This window comes from Marmota monax, unplaced genomic scaffold (genome assembly GCF_021218885.2).
Source record: "Marmota monax isolate L192 unplaced genomic scaffold, Marmota_monax_Labrador192_F-V1.1 WCK01_AAM20220418_F8-fsc00068, whole genome shotgun sequence".
Taxonomy (NCBI): Eukaryota; Metazoa; Chordata; class Mammalia; order Rodentia; family Sciuridae; genus Marmota; species Marmota monax.
In genome coordinates this window covers 7,065,004-7,083,961 of record NW_026692352.1, presented here as the reverse complement: position 1 = coordinate 7,083,961, position 18,958 = coordinate 7,065,004, and the positions used below count along the sequence as shown (strand labels likewise).

Sequence of the window (18,958 nt, the reverse complement as noted above, 5' to 3'; positions counted from 1 at the left end):
ACATGCCTCTCTAAATAGACCACCTAAACAAAAACTAAATAAAGAAGCTACAGAACTAAAAAATTCAGTTAATAATATACATCTAACAGACATATATAGAATATTTCTTTATCAATGACTTTCTTCTGAGCAGCACATGAAACATTTTCTAAAACAGACCATATTTTAGGCCACAAAACAAATCTTAGCAGATAAAAAAATAGAGGTAATGCCTTATATTCTATCAGATCATGATGAAATGAAATTAGAAATCAACAATAAAATAAAAAATAGAAACAGGAAAGACAGTAGAATGAATCAGACGTTACTATCTTATGTGAATATGTGATTATATGACCAACACATAGAGACTTTTGAATGACAAATGGATAACAGAAGAAATTAAGGGAGAAATTTTAAAAAAATCCTTAGAAGTAAATGAGAATAGTGATACAACATATCAAAATCTCTGTAACACTATGAAGGTGATTTTAAGAGGAAAGCTCATAGCATTGAGCTCATGTATTAAAAGAATAGAAAGATACAAAAGAAATAATCTAACATTACATCTCAAGGGTCTAGAAAAAGAACAAACCATTAGAAGACAGGAAATAACTAAAATCAGAGCCAAAATCAATGAAATTGAGGTTAAAAAATAATTTTAAAAGATCAATTAAAAAGTTGGTTTGAAAGAACAAACAAAATTGATAAAACTCTTAGCCAAGCTAACCAAAACAGGGAAAAAATACAAGTTATTAAAATCCATGATGAAAAATGAAATATCACCACAGACATGACTGAAATACAGAGGATTATCAGAAACTATTTTGAAAATTTATATTCTAACAAGCTAGAAAATCTTGAAGATATTGACAAATTCCTAGAGACACATGACCAACCCAAACTGAATCAGGAGGATATAGAAAATTTAAATAGATCAATTTCAAGTAATGAAATTTAAGAAGCTATAAAGGATGGAGCTGGAGAATATCATGCTAAGTGAAATAAGCCAATCCCCCCAAACCAAAGGCCAAATGTTTCTCTGATATGTAGATGCTAATTTCATAATGGTGGGGGAAGTTAGGGAAGAATAGAAGTATTTGGATTAGAAAAAGGGAAATGAAGGAAAGGAAGGGGGAATGGGAACAGGAAAGATAGTAGAATGAATATATTATCTTATGTGAATATGTGATTATATTACCAATTTAATTGTATGTCATGTACAACCAGAAAATGAGAAGTTATACCCTAAACCTGTATAATATGTCAAAATACATTCTATTATCATGTATAACTAATTAGAACAAATTTTAAAAATTGTGAAATTAAAAAAAAAAGCCTGCCAACAAAGAAAAGCCTAGGATCAGATAGATTCTCAGCTGAGTTCTACCAGACCTTTAAAGAGAACTAATACCAATCCTCCTCAAATTATTCCATGAAATAGAAAAGGAGTGAAATTAATTATTTAAATTACTTTCTCCAAACTGATTTTATGACACAAGTGTTACCCTGACACCAAAATCAGACAATGACACATCAGGGAAAGAAAACTTCAGACCAAGAGTCCTAATAAACCATTGGCAAATCACATACAAAAACACATTAAAAAGATAGTGCACCATGACCTCATGGGTTTCATCCCAGGTATGCAAGATTGGTTCGAAATAAAGGAATCAATAAATGTAATTCACCACAAAAACAGACTTAAATACATATCCATTCATGTTTAAAACCTAGAAAAATTAGAGATAGAAGGAACACACCTAAACATTGTAAAGGTTACATACAACAACCTAAGGTCAACGTCATTCTGAATGGAGAAAAACTGAAAGCTTGTTTAAGTAATGAAACTGAAGAAGCCATCAAAAGCCTACCTTAGAGTTTTTTCCTCTAATACAGGAACAAGACAGGGATGCTCACTTTTACTACTTCTATTTAACGTAATCCTTGAAACTCTAGCCACAGAAATTAGGCAAGAGAAGGAAAATAAAGGGGTATGAATAGGAAAAGAAAAGCTCAAACTATCTGTTTGCCAAAGACATGACCCTATATTTAGAAGACCCCAAAAACTCCTAGAACTTGGCCAGGTGCAATAGCACATGCCTATAATCCCACAGATAAGGAGTTGAGGCACGAAGAACTTTGTGAGACCCTGTCTCTAAAGAAAATACAAATAGGTTGAGTGCCCCTGAGTTCTATCCCTGGTACCAAATAAGAAAAGAAACTTCTTGAATTCATAAATGAATTCAGCCTAGTAGCAAGATACAAAATCAACACCCATAAATCAACTGTATTCCTATATTCCAATAATGAATTTGCTGAAAAAGAAATTAGGAAAATGATCCCATTCATAACAGCATAAAATAAAATAAAATACTTGGGAATCAATCTAGCAAAAGAGGTAAAGGACTTCTACAATGAAAACTATAAAACACTTAAGAAATAAATTGAAGAAGACCTGAGAAAATAGAAAGACTTCCCATTTTCTTGGATAAGCATAAGTAATATTGTCAAAATGACCGTATTACCAAAAGTGTGATATAGAGTCCATGAAATTCCCATAAAAATTTCAATGATGTTCTTCATAGAAATAGAAAAAGCAGACATAAAATTCATTTGGAAAAACAAGAGGTCCCAAATAGCTAAAGCAATTCTTGGCTATAAATGTGAAACAGGAGGCATCACAATACCAGACCTTAAATTATACAACAAAGATATAGTAATAAAAATAGCATGGTATTGGCACTAAAACAGGCATGAAGACCAATGGAATAAAATAGAAGACACAGAGACAAAATATAGTTATCTCATAGTAGACAAAGGTACCAAAAACATACTTTGGAGGAAAAATAGTTTCTTTAGTAAATGGTGCTGGGAAAACGGGAAATCCATATGTAGAAGAATGAAATTTGACTCCTCTTCTCTCACCCTGCACAAAACTCAACTCAAAGTGGATGAAAGACCTAGTTTTCAGACCAGAAACCCTGTACCTGTTAAAAGAAAATGTAGGCCAAACATATCAGCTCAGAAACTCACTTCCTTAGCAAACCTCCTAAAGTCCAAGAAATAAAATAAAAGATCAATAAATGGGATGGCATCAAATTAAAAAGATTCTTCTCAGCAAAGGAATCAATCAAGAGTTTGAAATGAGAACTTACAGAATGGGAGAAAATCGTTGCCACCTGCACGTCAGATAAGGCATTAATATTATATAGAACTCAAAAAACTTAACATAGAAAAAAATCCAATCAATAAATAGGCAAAGGAACTAAACAGATACTTCTCAAAAGAAGAAATATGATTGGTAAATAATATATGAAAAAATGTTCAACATTTCTAGCAATTGAGAAATGTAACTACACTGAGATTTCATAGCACTTGTCAGAACAGCAATGATCAAAAATATAAGTAATAATAAATGTTAGAAAGGATGTAGGAAAGAATACACTTAAACATTGTTTTGTGGGACTGCAAATTGGTGCAACCACTCTGGAAAGCAGTATGGAGATTTCTCAAAAAATGGTGGTTAGGAATGGAACCACGATTTTACCCAATTATCCCACTCAGTGTATATCCAAAGGATTTAAAATTACTATAGTGACTAGCATACTACAGTGACATAGCACATCAATGTTTATGGTAGCACAATTCACAATTTAGCTAAGCTATGGAGCCAACCTAGATGCCATTCAACAGATAAGTGATAAAGAAAATGTGGAATATATACACAGTGGAATATTACTCAGCCCATAAAGAAGAATGATTTTATGACATTTACCTGTAAATGGATGGATCTTGAGACTATCTTGCTAAGTGAAATAAGCCACTCCTCCCAAACCAAAGGTTGAATGTTTTCTCTGAGATACAGAAGTTAACCCATAACAAGGGTGGCAGAGATTAGTTCAATGGAGTAGACAAGGGGGAATGAAGGGGGTGGGGGGTGGGGAAAGGAAAGACAGTGGAATAAATCTGAGACAACTTTCCTATCTATATACATGAATATAACACAGTGAATCTCACCATCATGTATATCCATAAGAAATTAAATTTTTTAAAAATTGATTAATTAATAAATGAAATATGGGAGAGGGGAAGGAGAAGTATTGGGGTCTGAATTAGAACAAGACATATTCCATGCTTGTATAATTATGTCAAAATAGATTCTACTGTCATGTATACCTAAAAAGAACCAATAAAAAAGAAGTATATTATAAAGATTCAGCGTCCAGGCCCCCTCATAGCATCCTCACAATATATTTGAAAAGTGACATTTGTTAAAATAATAAACTACTGAAATAATGGAAGATCAAAGTCAAAGTTATTTCTCCAGCAATATAGTTTTATCCCCTTGGTGCTTTGGCATGGCTTGGGCAGAAGCTGAAGTGTGGATTCACTGTGAATCGCGGGAGCCCTCTGCCATAGATGCTATAGTGGATTGAAAGATGGAGAATTCCAATTATTTAAATATTAACATTCAGGAAGAAAACAAGAACATCAGAAACTTGGCAACTTCTAGAAGGAAACAAAGGGGAAACAGCCCTGTGCTGGGCTGCTGTGAACCCCCATTTAGATAACGTCTTCACTCTGCCCATGTTCCCATATCGTACATTAGGTTACCCTGCTATGTATAAGTCACCTTCATCCTTCTAGGGCAATGAAACTCAGCACAAAGCTGCACCTGCTACATGGCATCCTCCTTATCCCACTCAGATTGTAACCATGTGCCCAATGATCTCCCTAGTTTGGGTGGACACCTTATTCTACCCTGAGCTGCCATTTCTGCCTATACATCCTTTTCACTATGGTCTCTGAAACTGATATGCATTGCCCTGCTGTTCAAGCACTCTTTTTCCCCCTGATTACACTCTGATACTCTATACTATCCCCTATGTGGATACATGCCTTGCATTATTCAAGGGCCAATGCTCTGTGGTGGTGGACTCCCAACTCATGAGAATACACTGTGTCTCTCTCAGGCTTTGACACTGGGTCACCCCTCCCCGCTATGTGGAAACCATCTTTACCCCACTCAGGCTCTGATACCTCAGTCTGGGCCAGAACCTCCTTCCTTTAGTTTTAGGGTTTCTGATAATATTGCCAAAACGTCTCTAGAAAGGTCCTAACTTTCTTACACTGTCAAAAGATAAGGGAGATTAATCTGGGGATAAAAATTCAGGATTTAAAATCAGAAAAACTGATTTGGGGTTAGAATTTATAACCTGTGGATAATTTTAGTCAAATCAGTTAGTCTCTTTCACTTCTAGTACTAGAATGTGTAAAACATGAGTAGTAACTAAGAATTGTGTTGAGGTTTTAATAAAAAAAAGTACCTGGCTATTTGAGAACTGAAAAAAATTCCAGTTACTTTTTAAAAAAATTTTTCTTAGTTGTAGATTGACCAATAACTTTATTTTATTTATTTTTTATGTGTGCTTAGGATCAAACCAAGTGCCTCACAAATGCTAGGCAAGCACTCTACCACTGAGCCACAATCCCAACCCCTCCAATTACTTTTAAATAAGATAACATGCAAAGTTCTATTTTCAGGGTTATTAATTAGCTGTGGCTCACTGGTATGGCAGAATATTGCAATTGTTAAGTATTGTGAATATCAATGATACCATTTCTTACTTTATGGTTTCTTACTTTATGGATATGAGGTGTCCCCAAAAAGTTCTTGTGTCAATGCAGGGATGTTTAGAGGTGAAACAATTACATTATAAAAGCTGTACTCTAATCAGTCCATCCAAATTTGAAGGAACTACTGTGCTGGATGGTAACTCTGGGCTATGGGAAGTAGCTGGAGGAGGTGTGTCACTAGGGCCACACCCTGGAAGGGTTCACCTTCCCTGCAGCACTGCATAGTGCCTCCCTCACCTACACCGCCTGCTTCCTGGCCTCCATGTCCTGAGTGGCTTGCCTCTGCCATGCTCTTCCACCATGATGTTCTACCTCATCTTGGTCCCAGAAATATGGAGTCAGCCCACATGGACTGAAATCTTTGAAACTGAGCCCATAATAAACTTTTCTTTCTCTAAGTTGTTCTTATTGGGTGTTTTCGTCACAGCAACAAAAAACTAACACACCATTTTTTCCTACATTTCATATTCTACCTTTGCAAGTATTGCTATACATACCACACATGTAATGAGTCCCTGTATCTGCTTCCATCATAATGTAAATCTAGTAATTTCATTCTTTCACCACCTAAAAATTTTGAACTTCTTCTTTCAGAGTCTGTTTTAATGTCTTTAACCTTTATAGATTCTTCCAAGCACCCCCATGTTGCCACAAATCATTTACATTTCCTTCAAATTAATTTTTACATTCCATCACTGTTTTCCCAACAAGAAAATGTAAAAATAAGTGTTTGTTCTATGCTTTACTAGGATTAGACCTGTTTTGTCCATCTGTGTATTCCCCAAGTCAAGCAGAGCATGCTGCATAGAGCATGACACCTTATATAAATATTTGTTGAATATTAGAATCAATTGTAAGAATTGTTATACATTTAATAACTATATTAATAATAAATAAGACTGTTGTATATGTACAATGTCATTGTCCAACATGATAGCCACCAGCCACTCCAATATGTCAAATAAGCCAAATCTGAACTGAAATATACTGCAGATATAAAATATATATCAGATTTCAGAACGTGAAGTACTTTATTAAATTTTTTTTATATTGATTATATGTCAAAGTAACACTTTTGTAATATTAATATATTAATTGCACCCATAGCTTACTTTTTTAAATGTGGCTACTAGAAAGTCTTCCTACCTTTCAGCACTGGGGATTGAATCCAGGTGTGCTTTACCACTGAGCACTTTTTATTTTACTTTGAGACAGGGTCTCAGCAAGTTGCCCAGGATAGCCCCGAACTTGCAATCCTCCTGCTTCAGTTTCCCAAACTGCTGAAATTAACAGGCATATTCCACCATGCCCAGCTGATAAAGTCATAATTTCAGGTCCTATTTCTACTGGACAGTGATATTCTAGAAGTTCCTGGGTTAATGATGGTAAACCAAGTGGTCAAAAGCTCGAGCACTAGACATATGGCCTCCTTAGATAAAGAATAGGAACTAAAAATCCTTGCATGATTCTAAAATTTTACCAATTAGAAAGATATGAGACCATTACACATGGATACCTTGGAGATATGAAAGAATGCAGGCATCTAAGAATAAGAATACATTGTTTTGGGGGCTGGGGTTGTGGCTCAGCAGCAGAGCTCTTGCCTAGCACATGTGGGGCGCTGGGTTCTATCCTCAGCACCACATAAAAATAAAATAAAGGTACTGTGTCCAACTACAACTAAAAAACAAACAAAAAATTAAAAGAATACACTGTTTTGGTGAACTGATTCTGTCTTTTAAAAATGTCTCTACACAACTCTAGAATGCTTCTCTAAAATTATAATGCCTGAAAAGAGGTGGTATAAAAAATGATACCAATTTCACTTGTTTTCTTTACAAACAACTCAACTATTCACTTCTTTACTCCAGTAGTTACAAATCCCATCTTGTAATTTTCCTTTATTTATGTGCTCTTTTCTCAAATCTGAAGTGTCTTTAGATTTAGAAAAATAAGCATTTAGTCAATTCTGTCATTACTAACCTGCATTTCATATTGCAGAGTCATGTGGAAGCACCAGGATCCCATTCCTACCACTGAAATGTAAACAAACAAACACAAATTAGCATAAAATTCTTTGGGAGTAACGAGAGTGACTTAAGACAATATGACATTTTCCAGCATTGAGTTGTTTTTTTTTAAATTTTTTAATATTTATTTTTTAGTTTTCAGTGGACACAACATCTTTATTTTATTTTTATGTGGTGCTGAGGATCAAACCCAGCGTCCCGCACATGCCAGGCGAGTGCGCTACCACTTGAGCCACATCCCAGCTCAGCATTGAGTTTTTTTAAACAATTTTTTTAATATTTATTTTTTAGTTTTAGGTGAACACAATGTCTTTATTTTACATTTATGTGGTGCTGAGGATCAAACCCAGTGCCTCATGCATGGTAGGCAAGCACTCTACCACTGAGCCACAATCCCAGCCCCAGCATTGAGTTTTAAGGAAAACAAAGTGTATAAAATCTTGTGGTAAGATATAGCTGACTCTGGATATGTTCAATAATTGAAATTTCATATAGAAGAAAATGAGTACAATATAAGTGCTTTTAAATTCCCCCCACTATGTGATTTACTAGATTAACAACATCCCATTATTCATAAATGGAATATTATAAAATGTGTTACTGGATGCTCAGGATAAGCTTTAAATGTGCACAGCTAGTTTAGTACTCTTCAGTACTACTTTGCACTTCTGATCCAAACAGCTGAGCTGTATGCTTAGAGTAAGGGCCAATCAATTATGCTTGCTCCCAAATCTGCTAATGATGTGGTATTATCAGTAATACAAACTACAAAAAGAGAGCTTCTATTTCTAAAAGAACAATTTTTAAATGCTTAAAACACATTCTACAAAAGTGAGTTGCTAATAAAAATTTCTATTGAAGTGGGTATGTGTTAGATACCTAACAAAGATTGGGAAACAATGGTAACCATCTAAAAAGATACTGTATTCATGTCTCAAGTTCTCCCCAAGTTTCTCCACCTTAAGTAAATTATTATTAAGTTAAATAAACTATTGTCTTATTAAACTTACTATCTTTTAGCAACTATTATCAAGTAAACTATTATCATGTTAAGAGTTTTTTAAATGTTGGATTTTTAACAAGAAAGACTAAGTAGAATTAAATTTAGTCCCATATTCAAAGGTCATGCCCTTTATCAAATAATAAGATTATACAACTAGGAGGTTTTCAAGATGGAGGAATAGAGGAGGTCACTTTTCTGTCTGCTCCATGGAGTGAAACTAAGAAAGCAGACAGGCAGCTTCTCAGCAAGGTGGGTGAACAAAAAAAAGAGTAGGGGAACTTTACTGGAATTTAAAACTGGGCATTAAAAGAAGAACAGGGACTCAGGAGGTTGATATAAAAATAAGGAAGAAATACCCAGCAGCACAATCACTGCCGCAGGAAGCACCAGCCAGAGCAGTCCCTCTGTGAGCACAGTGGAAGGACAAAGGAATTAAAGGAACCCAAATTTTGGGGAGGCCCCAGCCATGTCTGGGCACAAAGTGTTAAGAGATCAAAGACATTGCCAAGCAAACCTGAAAGATGTGCTGCACAATATCTGCATGTGGGTAAAGAAGCTGCCATATCCTAGGAGGCATGAGGAAGACAAAGGAAGGAACTATTTCATAGCTGCTGCATGGGGGCCAGCAGCTGATGGGGTTGATTCCTGGAAAACCGAGTTTGGATGGGGTTGATTCCTGGCAAACAGAGTTTGGCCTGAAATACAGGCATGGTTAACACACAATGCATGACACAGAATGTGCTTAACTGACCAGGAGAAAATCAATCTTGGAAAGGTTTACACAGGGTTTAACTGGTTGTTGAAACCCACCTGTCTCTACCCCTCCGCCTCTATTCCAACTGCTTGCAGAACCAGCTGGGAGAGATAGATGCAACTGGCTTGGAACTCAGAAGGGCAGAGGCAGGAGAGATTGTTTGAAGACTGAAGCCAAGACCAGGAAACATGGGGTCTGAAGGTGACGTAAGGGACTAAGAATTGGGTCTCCCACCACATGAATCCCTGGGGTACAGTCTTTCAGCATGGACCAGCAAGTACTGGTTGCTGGAGGTGCACTGATTTAAAAATCTCCAGACCAACAGGCATTCAGCAAAGAGCCTGGAACCCATCCTAGCCTAAACCCTGCCTCAGAAATTCTGCCTAAAAGATTACCTCCCTTACTTCAGCAATCCAGAGGGTGGAGCATCACACTCCAGAAGATACCATCTAAAACTGCTGGGAAGAGAAGCTGAGAATATTTTGAACTCCAACAGAAAGTTCTTTAACTTTCATCAAGATCTTTTTTTTAATTATTCTTTTTCTATTTAATTGTGACCTTAATGGTACATGGACATTTATACATATTCATATTTGTTTTTTTCTCATTTCTAGTATTTATGAAGCCAGTTATTTTTCATGGTTTAGGTTTTTTGTTGTTGTTTGTTTGCTTGTGTGTGTGTGTGTGTGTGTGTGTGAACTAGGATGTTTGATTAGTATATGTTAGTTTTTCATTTTTATTTTAAAAATTTTTAAAAATTTTTACTTTATATATATACATATATTTTTTCTCCTGTTTCCCTTGATTCTCTCTTTTCTTCTGTTAACAGCCAATCTCTATTGTTCTGTCTTACACTCTTCCTTTAATCTTTTACTTATTTTTATCCTCTCCTCCCTCCTAATCATCAGCTCCTGTATCACTTCTATTCTCTCCCTGTCCACTATTTGAAATTATAAACCCTGTTGCAAACTTGCTGTTTTTATTGTAGGTAATAACTGATCATATCATTTCTGTTTATTGTGATAATTAACATTGTAGATGTCATAGTAGGAACAATTTGGTTTAATACTGCATATTGTTTACATTAGTTGCTGTTATTTGTCTCCCCTTAAATAGTGAGGTACTGAAAACCTTCAGGAACACTATAAATCCACAGGGTAGAAACTCTATTGCCTTAGATCCATACTGTTAGATGGGTAGATGCATAAACAATTTCAAAAAGCAAGGGAACAAACTGTCCCAAACAAACCAACATTCCAATAACAGAATCCATTGACACCACAAAAGAAGAAATGCCAGTGAAGGAGTTTAGAATGTACATAATTACACTGATCTGGGAAGTAAAGGATGGTATAAGAAATGAAATGAGAGAGAAAATACAGGAAGTGAAAGATAACTTCAATAAAGAGGCAGAGATTCTGAAGAAAAAGCAAAAAAAAAAAAAAAAAAAAAAAAAAAAAGCAGAAATCCTCAAAATAAAGGAAACAATAAACCGAATTAAAAATTCAATAGAAAGCATCACCAACAGACTAGATCACTTGGAAGACAACTTCAGGCAATAAAGACAAAATATATAATCTTGAAAATAGAGTTGACCATGGAGAGAATATGTTAAGAAACCAAGAACAGAAATTCCAAGAACTATGGAATAACGTGAAAAGACCAAATTTAAAATTTATTGGGATAGATGAAGGTACAGAGGTACAAACCAAAGGAATGCACAAGATTTTCAATAAAATAATATCAAAATTTTTCCCAAATCTCAAAAATGAAATGAAAAATCAAATACAAGAGACTTAGAGGACACCAAATATACAAATTACAACAGACCCACACCAACACACATTATAATGCAAATGCCTACCATACAGAATTAAAGACAGAATTTTAAAGACTGTAAGAGAAAAATATCAGATTACACATAGGGGGAAACCAATTTGGATCTCAGCTGATTTCTCAACACAGACCCTCAAAGCTAGGAGGTCCAAGCTTTTAAAGAAAATGAATGCAAACCAAGAATCCTATTATCCAGCAAAATGAAGCTTCATATTTGAAGATGAAATAGAAACCTTCCATGATAAACAAAAGTTAAAAGAATTTGCAACTAGAAAGCCTGCACTACAGAACAATCTCAACAAAATAGTACATGAAGATGAAATTTTAAAAAAAAGTGAAAACCAGTAAACAGAGGAACTACACTAAAGGAATAGTTGATCAAAGGAGAAACAAATTCAAATTAAAAACTAGAAATAAACCAAAATGACCAGGAATATAAATCATATCTCAATAATAACCTTGAGCATTAATGGCCTAAATTCATCAATCGAAAGACAAAGACTGGCAAACTGAATTAAAAAACAAGACCCAACAATATGCTGTCTCCAAAAGACAGACCTCATAGGCAAAGACACCCAGACTGAAGGTGAAAGGATGGGAAAAAACATATTGCTCACATGGATCATGGAACAAGCAGGAGTTCTATTCTCATATCAGAAAAAGGGGATTTTAAGTCAAAGTTAATCAGAAGGGACAAAGAGGACATTTCATACCACTTAAGGGAATTTATACATCAACAAGACATAACAATAGTAAATATTTATGCCCCCCAAATTAAAGCATCTACGTACATCAAACAAACCCTTCTCAAACTCAAGAATCAAATAGACCACAACAAGATAATACTGGGTAACTTTAACACGCCTCTATCACCACTGGATAGATCCTCCAAACAAAAACTAAATAAAGAAGTTATAGAAGTAAAAAATACAATTGATGATTTAGGCTTAACAGCATATACAGAATATTTCATCCATCAAAGACTGAATACACATTCTTCTCAACAGCATACAGATTCTTCTCTAATATAGACCAGGTTATGTAAATGATCACATATATTGGTATACAATTGTAATATTACCATAATATATTTTTAGCATCTGTAAGGTTATTTTGATAGCTCCTTTCTATTGATATTAATTTTGTGTTCTTGCTTTTTCTTGATTAGACTTGTTTATTTTTAACCAAATTTTAGCTATATAATTTTTTCTCTATTTCATATATTTCTGCTCCTACTCTTATTTTTTCTTTCCTACTACATCATTTGAAAATAATTTGATTGTTATTCTAGCTTCCTTCTGATACAAGTACTTTAAGTTAAAAATGTTACCTGCGTACTGTTTGATCCAAGAGATCCTGATATTTTAAGCTTTTATTATCACTTAGTTCAGAGTACTTTTTATTTACTTTTTTTGTGATTTCTTTCTTAACCACTGAGATATTTATAAGTGTACCATTTAATTTTGAAAAAGTTGACATATGGGAGTGGGGTTATAATATATCTTAAGGTGATTGATTTCCAATGTAATAAATCATGGAGAAAACAGTCTGCATGATTTAAAATTTTAAAAAGTAATAGGAATGCTTTTTATACTGATTGTATTGTTTACGTACATGTTAAAACTAAATAAGCTGTTATACTTCAAATATGTGCATTCTATTGTACTTCAATTTTACCTCAATAAAGCTATGGAAAAAATATCATACAACTATATGTCTTGACAAAAAATGAAACTTTTAAGATTTTATATATTTTCAGTACTTCAGTTACAACTTAAAAAAAAAACCTGAACTAATATCAGCGCCTATAACATCGAATCATAGAAAAGTTCTCTGAAGAAGTCCAGTTCAGCATTGACTGAGCACTTTCTACTTGCCAAAGAGTTATAGATCCTGAGTACAAAGAGAAGATCCAGTCATTAATGAATGACTTAATGAATCATATAATCTTAGTGGAGAAGACAGAAACACAGAAGTTATCAGAACATGGAGACAAGTGTAGAGTATCAGGGGAACACAGAGAAGAGACACTTGTGAAGGAAATCAGAATGCAAGAACCAATGGCAGAGGCAACACTTAAGGACACACAGGAGTTAGCCCAATGAACATGCTGAACAGGGTGTTATCAAATAATTTGTATAAAATTTCAAACTATTTGTTATTCTTGCTTTTAAAAATATCATTGTATAAATTGTTATCACGTTATTTTTACTTCTCAAAATGAGATGGGGGAAATGGTTACTGCACTCATTTCACTAGAGCAATCATGAAATAGGCTGGGTAGTGTTTTATCTCAAAAGGAAAAATCAGAAGTTACAAAGGTGGATAAATTATCTAATGGTAGGGAAAAAACCCTAAGAACTATTTTGATCTAAACCTGTTTAAAATGCTCTCATTACTGTTAAATTATATATCATTAAAAGTCTGATTTGGGGGACTGGGATTGCAGCTCAGCGGTACAGCACTCACCTAGCATGCGTGAGACACTGGGTTTGATCTTTAGCAACCCACAAAAATAAAATAAAGGTATTGTGTTCACCTGAAACTAAAAATGCATATATTTTTTAAAAGTCTAACTTTTTTAGGTCTCAATAATTTATTTCCTTTCAATAATCTGGGCAACACATAAAATAGTACTCTGCTAGAAAATGTATTCTGGTGGCTATTCTGGGGTTTCAATTCCTTTCAAGGGAGAGCAGCACTAGGTTTACTTCTTCATTTTATTTCCATTTCTTTTAAAAATTACTCTGCTACAACTGATATTTCTATACATTTAGAAAGCAAAGAGATGTAATAGGATAGCACAGCATTACCTTTGTTCATACAATATTTTATATTTTGTCCCTTTAAAGCAAACCACCAATTTTTGCTAAATTTTTGTTTATCAACTTTATTGAGATATTCACCTACCATAGAATTCATTTATTTAATGTGTACAATTCAATGGTTTTTAAATATGGAGTTATGTAAATATCACCTCACCTAATTTTATAACATTTTCATCACTCCCCCCCCAAAAAATCCATTTATAAGTCATAATTTTTTTCTATAAACTTCTCCAGCCTTAGAGCATCATTAATCTACTTTCTGTCTCTATAGATTTGCCTATCTTAATAAAGCAAAGTTGTTAGAAAACTACACACACATCTACACATGTATCTAGGCATTAACATACTCGGTTTTGCATTTAAAAAACATCAGTCCTATTATGTTGCAGAGCCCATCCTTGGACCTACATGGAGGAATGCTTAACTTGTTCATTGTGCAGTAGGGAAGTCCTAACATAGAATACTATGTTTTGGGACAAAGTGCTGTCAGAACACTAGCAAGCACTATTTCCTTGCTCCTTTGACAAAGAATTATTCCCCTGTTGGTGCAAGGTCAGCCTACGTGGCAGTTTCTTGACTCTGGGTATCTGGACTTCTGTAAGATAGGTTGTGTATCACCTCTGGTCTATCATGACTGTTATGTATAAATTGGCACATACCCACTATAAAAGCTATTTTTGCTGTGCAATAAAACAGACGCTGTTCTCTGAAACTATCTCCAGAAGGGTTTCTCAGAGCCCTCAAGCTCCCCACAGTTGATGCTGGAAGGGCAGGCCCCCTCAGCACTGTTACAATAAAGGAAAATGTCTAAAGAGGTAGTTTCGCAACTTGATAGCAGAAATATTTTTACGCAACACACACACACACACACGTTTACAAATTATATATGTACTGTGGTGCCAATATACATATTTAAAAACCTAAAAAACATAAATTTAGAAAAATAAAGAAGACATATACAAATAAAAGTTAAAGAGGTGTTCCTGCATCCCAACAGATAATCCTTCTTATTCCTGGAGGTGCAAGCATCCTACATGTTTTGTTTTTTTGGGGGGGGCGGGGGCGGTTACCAGGAATTGAACTCAGGGGCACTCGACCAATGAGCCATATCCCTAGCCTTATTTTGCATTTTATTAGAGACAGGGTCTCACTGAGTTGCTTAGTGCCTCACTAAATTGCTGAGGCTGGCTTTGAATTCTCGATCCTCCTGCCTCTGCCTCCTCAGCCGCTGGGATTATAGGCGTATGCCACAGCACCAGGCCCTATATGGTTTTTATTTTGTTTTCATTTCATTTTATTTTTGGTACTAGTGATGGAACCCAGTGGCTCTACCACTGAGCTATATATCTCAGTCTCACTAACTTGCTGAGATTGGCCTTGAACTTGAAATTCTCCTGCCTCAACATCCTAAAAATGCTGATATTTTGCATATGCTACTGTACCCAGTTTATTTGGCTAGTATAAATAGTAAAGCATAAATTCCTTGAAAGGCATAGGTAGGGCTTCCTCATCTGGTTCTACCCATTTCTTCTTCTGCAACCTATAGTTCAATCACATCATACTGCTTTCTGTCTCTGGCCTCACAATGTCAACCCTAGTCTAGATTAGTGTAGTGAGCTCCTGTTCTACTCATATTGACCAATTTTTAACATTTTGCTAATTTTTTTCTGAGTCATTTATGAGTAAAATGGCTACATCATGTCCTTTTACTCTTAATACTTCAGTGTGTATCCATATTGTTACCTCCTAAGTAAAATCCTCTCTGCTTCCTTTTTATTTAAGTCTATCATACAAGGAATCTCAGAAATAATGTTTGACTGAGTCAGTTGTTATCAGCTTTTGGTGTATACTGGCTTTACCTATATGGCTTTATAAATGCCAGGCCAGTTCAGACAGTCCTGATTCAATGTGTGCCTGTTACTTGTATTTTAAGGATATGTCAATGATTCTGTTGCATATTAAAAGCCAAAGATTACTGTTAGATTCTAAGGTTCCTAAAGGAATATATATATAGTGCTTTTAAAATTTTTGCATCAAATAGTAGCACTATGCATGATACTTTGTATGTTCTATCTCCAAACATTTCAAAAGTCCTACAAGCCCCAATAAAATTCACCATTATTCCCATTTTGTGTAGCAAAAAAGCAATGCTCAGAAAGGTTAATTAACTAAGGTCACATAACTGGTAAGAGGCAGAAATAAGATTAGAAACAAAGACTGTCTGGCCCTAAAGTTCTTTTCTACATTTCACTGCCCTTGGGAGCAAAGAAATTTTAAAATTTTGGTAAGATTGGGGGAGTGTCCAAAAATTTGAACTTTTATTTAGACTCTCTTGGTGTGCCATGCTTCCATGAGGTAGTAAGTCCAGGTGAGATGGGCATAATGTCACACTGCTGAGATGCTGAGGCAGGAGAATTTCGAGTTCAAAGCCAGCCTCAGTAATGGCAAGGCTGCTAATAAGCAGCTCAGTGAGACCCTGTCTCTAATAAAATACAAAATAGGACTGGAGATGTGGCTCAATGGTTGAATGCCCTTGAATTCAATCCCTAATACCAAAAAAAAAAAAAAAAAAAAAAAAAATCCAGCTGAGAAAACAGTAACAAAAAACTAGGTCTCAGTTACTGAAGACAAGAGGCAGATTCTAGAAATCACAAGGATAGAACCTAAATATTTGGCAAATGGAACTCCAAAGAGGAGGAGAGTCTAATTTTCAGATATATTTGTATGTAAAAATTTTTAAGCCATTTATGATACATCCTTTTGATTTTATCAGTATATATTCTAGATCCTTAATAGAGGACTGTCAAGCATGAAACTGGTTTTGTGCCCAGGATCTACCACAAGGGCAGGAGGTGGTTTGCAAAGGGAAGGGAGAAATAAACTAGGATGCTTGAAATCAGCTCCCTAATGTAAACTAAATGGAGGAAACTCAGCTGTATCTCTACATTTCATTCCACAAGTAATCAAAGAAGAGTTCAGAAAGAATTTTGGACATTTCCTCTCCAATCAGTGATTAAGAGATGGTCATATAAGTAGCTTGGTAGAATTACCTAAGGCAGAAAGTGTGACAAATTCCTTGATTTTCTGTTTTATTGACTGTTTCATTACTAAGTATAATTGCTAAGATTTAAAAAAATATTAGTCCAGTATGCAGTATTCTAAAGCATCCACTCAATTTCTCCTTGATAGGAAATATAATATTAAGATCCTTCCAGATGATGCTGATCTAGTCTGGCAGTGACAGGTATGATCACATGAATTCAATTAAGGCTGCTCTATGTAAAGACTTTCCAATGGTCCTCTTCTTAGTAAAATGACTTTGCATCACTGACATTTTTCCTTCTTGAACTTTCTATTTCAGATAAAGAAATAAAAACTTTTTAGCCTTTTTTTCCTACTCCACTGTTGATGTTGTGATTGTTTTATAACTTATTTCTTGTTACCCATTACCTATTCATTTAGATAACTGCATAACTAGATTTTGTTGTTTCTGCTTATTTATTTGCATTAATCTCCCATCACTTTAACATTAAACTCTCTAGGGACAAGGACCTTGTCTTTGTTTTTTAATTGACCTAATTTTATCTTTTTCTTATTAGATCTTAATGGTTATACACAGATAATAGTTGGGTTCATTCTGACAAACTCAGACATGCCTGGAAATTGATTTCAGTTCATAATTATTCCTTTTCCTCAGGTCCTCCCCTCCCTCTCTCTTTCCTCTACTCTACTAGACTTCCTTTCACTCATCTATTAATTTGTATTTGATTGGTTCTTTACATGATCTTATCCTTCCCTCCTCCTTTCCTTTATTTTACTCTAGCTTCCACATATGAGAGAAGACATTCAACCTTTGAGTTTCTGAATTTGGCTAATTTCACTTAGCATGATATTCTCAATTTTCATCCATTTAATGGCAAATGCCACAATTTCATTCTTCTTAATAGCTGAGTAGAACTCCATTATACACATAAATGCCACAATTAATCCATTTATCTATTGATAGACATCTGGGTTGCTTCCATAATTTAGCTGTTGTCAATTGTGCTGCTATAAACATTGATGTGGCTTTGTCACTGTAATATGTTGATTTTAGAGCTTTGGGAAAATATCCAGGATTGGGATAGCTGGGTCATATGGTGGTTCCATTTCAAGTTTTTTGAGGAATATCCATACTACTTTTCAGAGTGGTTGTACTAATCTGTAGTCCCATCAACAATGCATGAGTGTCACTTTCCCCCCACCTTCTCACTACTATTTATTATTATTTGTATTCTTGATAACTGTAGAATTGACTGGAGTAAGATAAAATCTTTTTTATTATTTTTTTAATATATTTTAGTTATAGGTGGACACATATATTTATTTTTTATTTTTATGTGGTGCTGAGGATCAAGTCTGGTGCCTCATGCGTGGTAGAGCTCTACCTCTGAGCCACAACCCTAGCCCTTATTATTTATTTTAATTAGGTATATATGACAGCAAAATGCATTTTAATTCATTGTACACAATAGCAGCACAACTTTTCATTTCTCTAGTTGAACATGATATAATGTCGATATGTACAGTCATACATGTACCTAGCAGAATGATGTCCATCTCATTCCACCATCTTTCCTGCCCCCAAGCACCCTCCCTAACCCTCCTTTCCCTTTGCCCAAAGTTCCTCCATTTTTCTCATGCCCCCCACCCCCTTTATGGATCAGCATCCACTTAGCAGAGGGAACATTCGGACTTTGGTTTTTTGGAATTGACTTAATTTGCTTAACATGATATTCTCCAATTCCATCCATTTATAAGCAAATGCCGTAATTTTGTTCTCTTTTAATGCTGAGTAACATTCCATTGTGTATATATACCACAGTTTCTTTATCCATTCATCTATTGA

The 18,958-nt window shown here is 34.9% G+C and overlaps 1 protein-coding gene across 4 annotated transcripts in view; it reads right to left on the bottom strand.

Moving 5' to 3' along the window:
- Acer3 (alkaline ceramidase 3) overlaps window positions 1–18,958 on the bottom strand; it is a 175,526-nt gene that overhangs the window by 63,958 nt on the left and 92,610 nt on the right. For all 4 annotated transcript variants that reach the window (XM_058578557.1, XM_046442038.2, XM_046442037.2 and 1 more), the window contains exon 3: window positions 7,603–7,655. In XM_058578557.1, coding sequence (XP_058434540.1) covers window positions 7,603–7,655 — 53 coding nt within the window. The remainder of the gene's footprint in view (window positions 1–7,602; window positions 7,656–18,958) is intronic.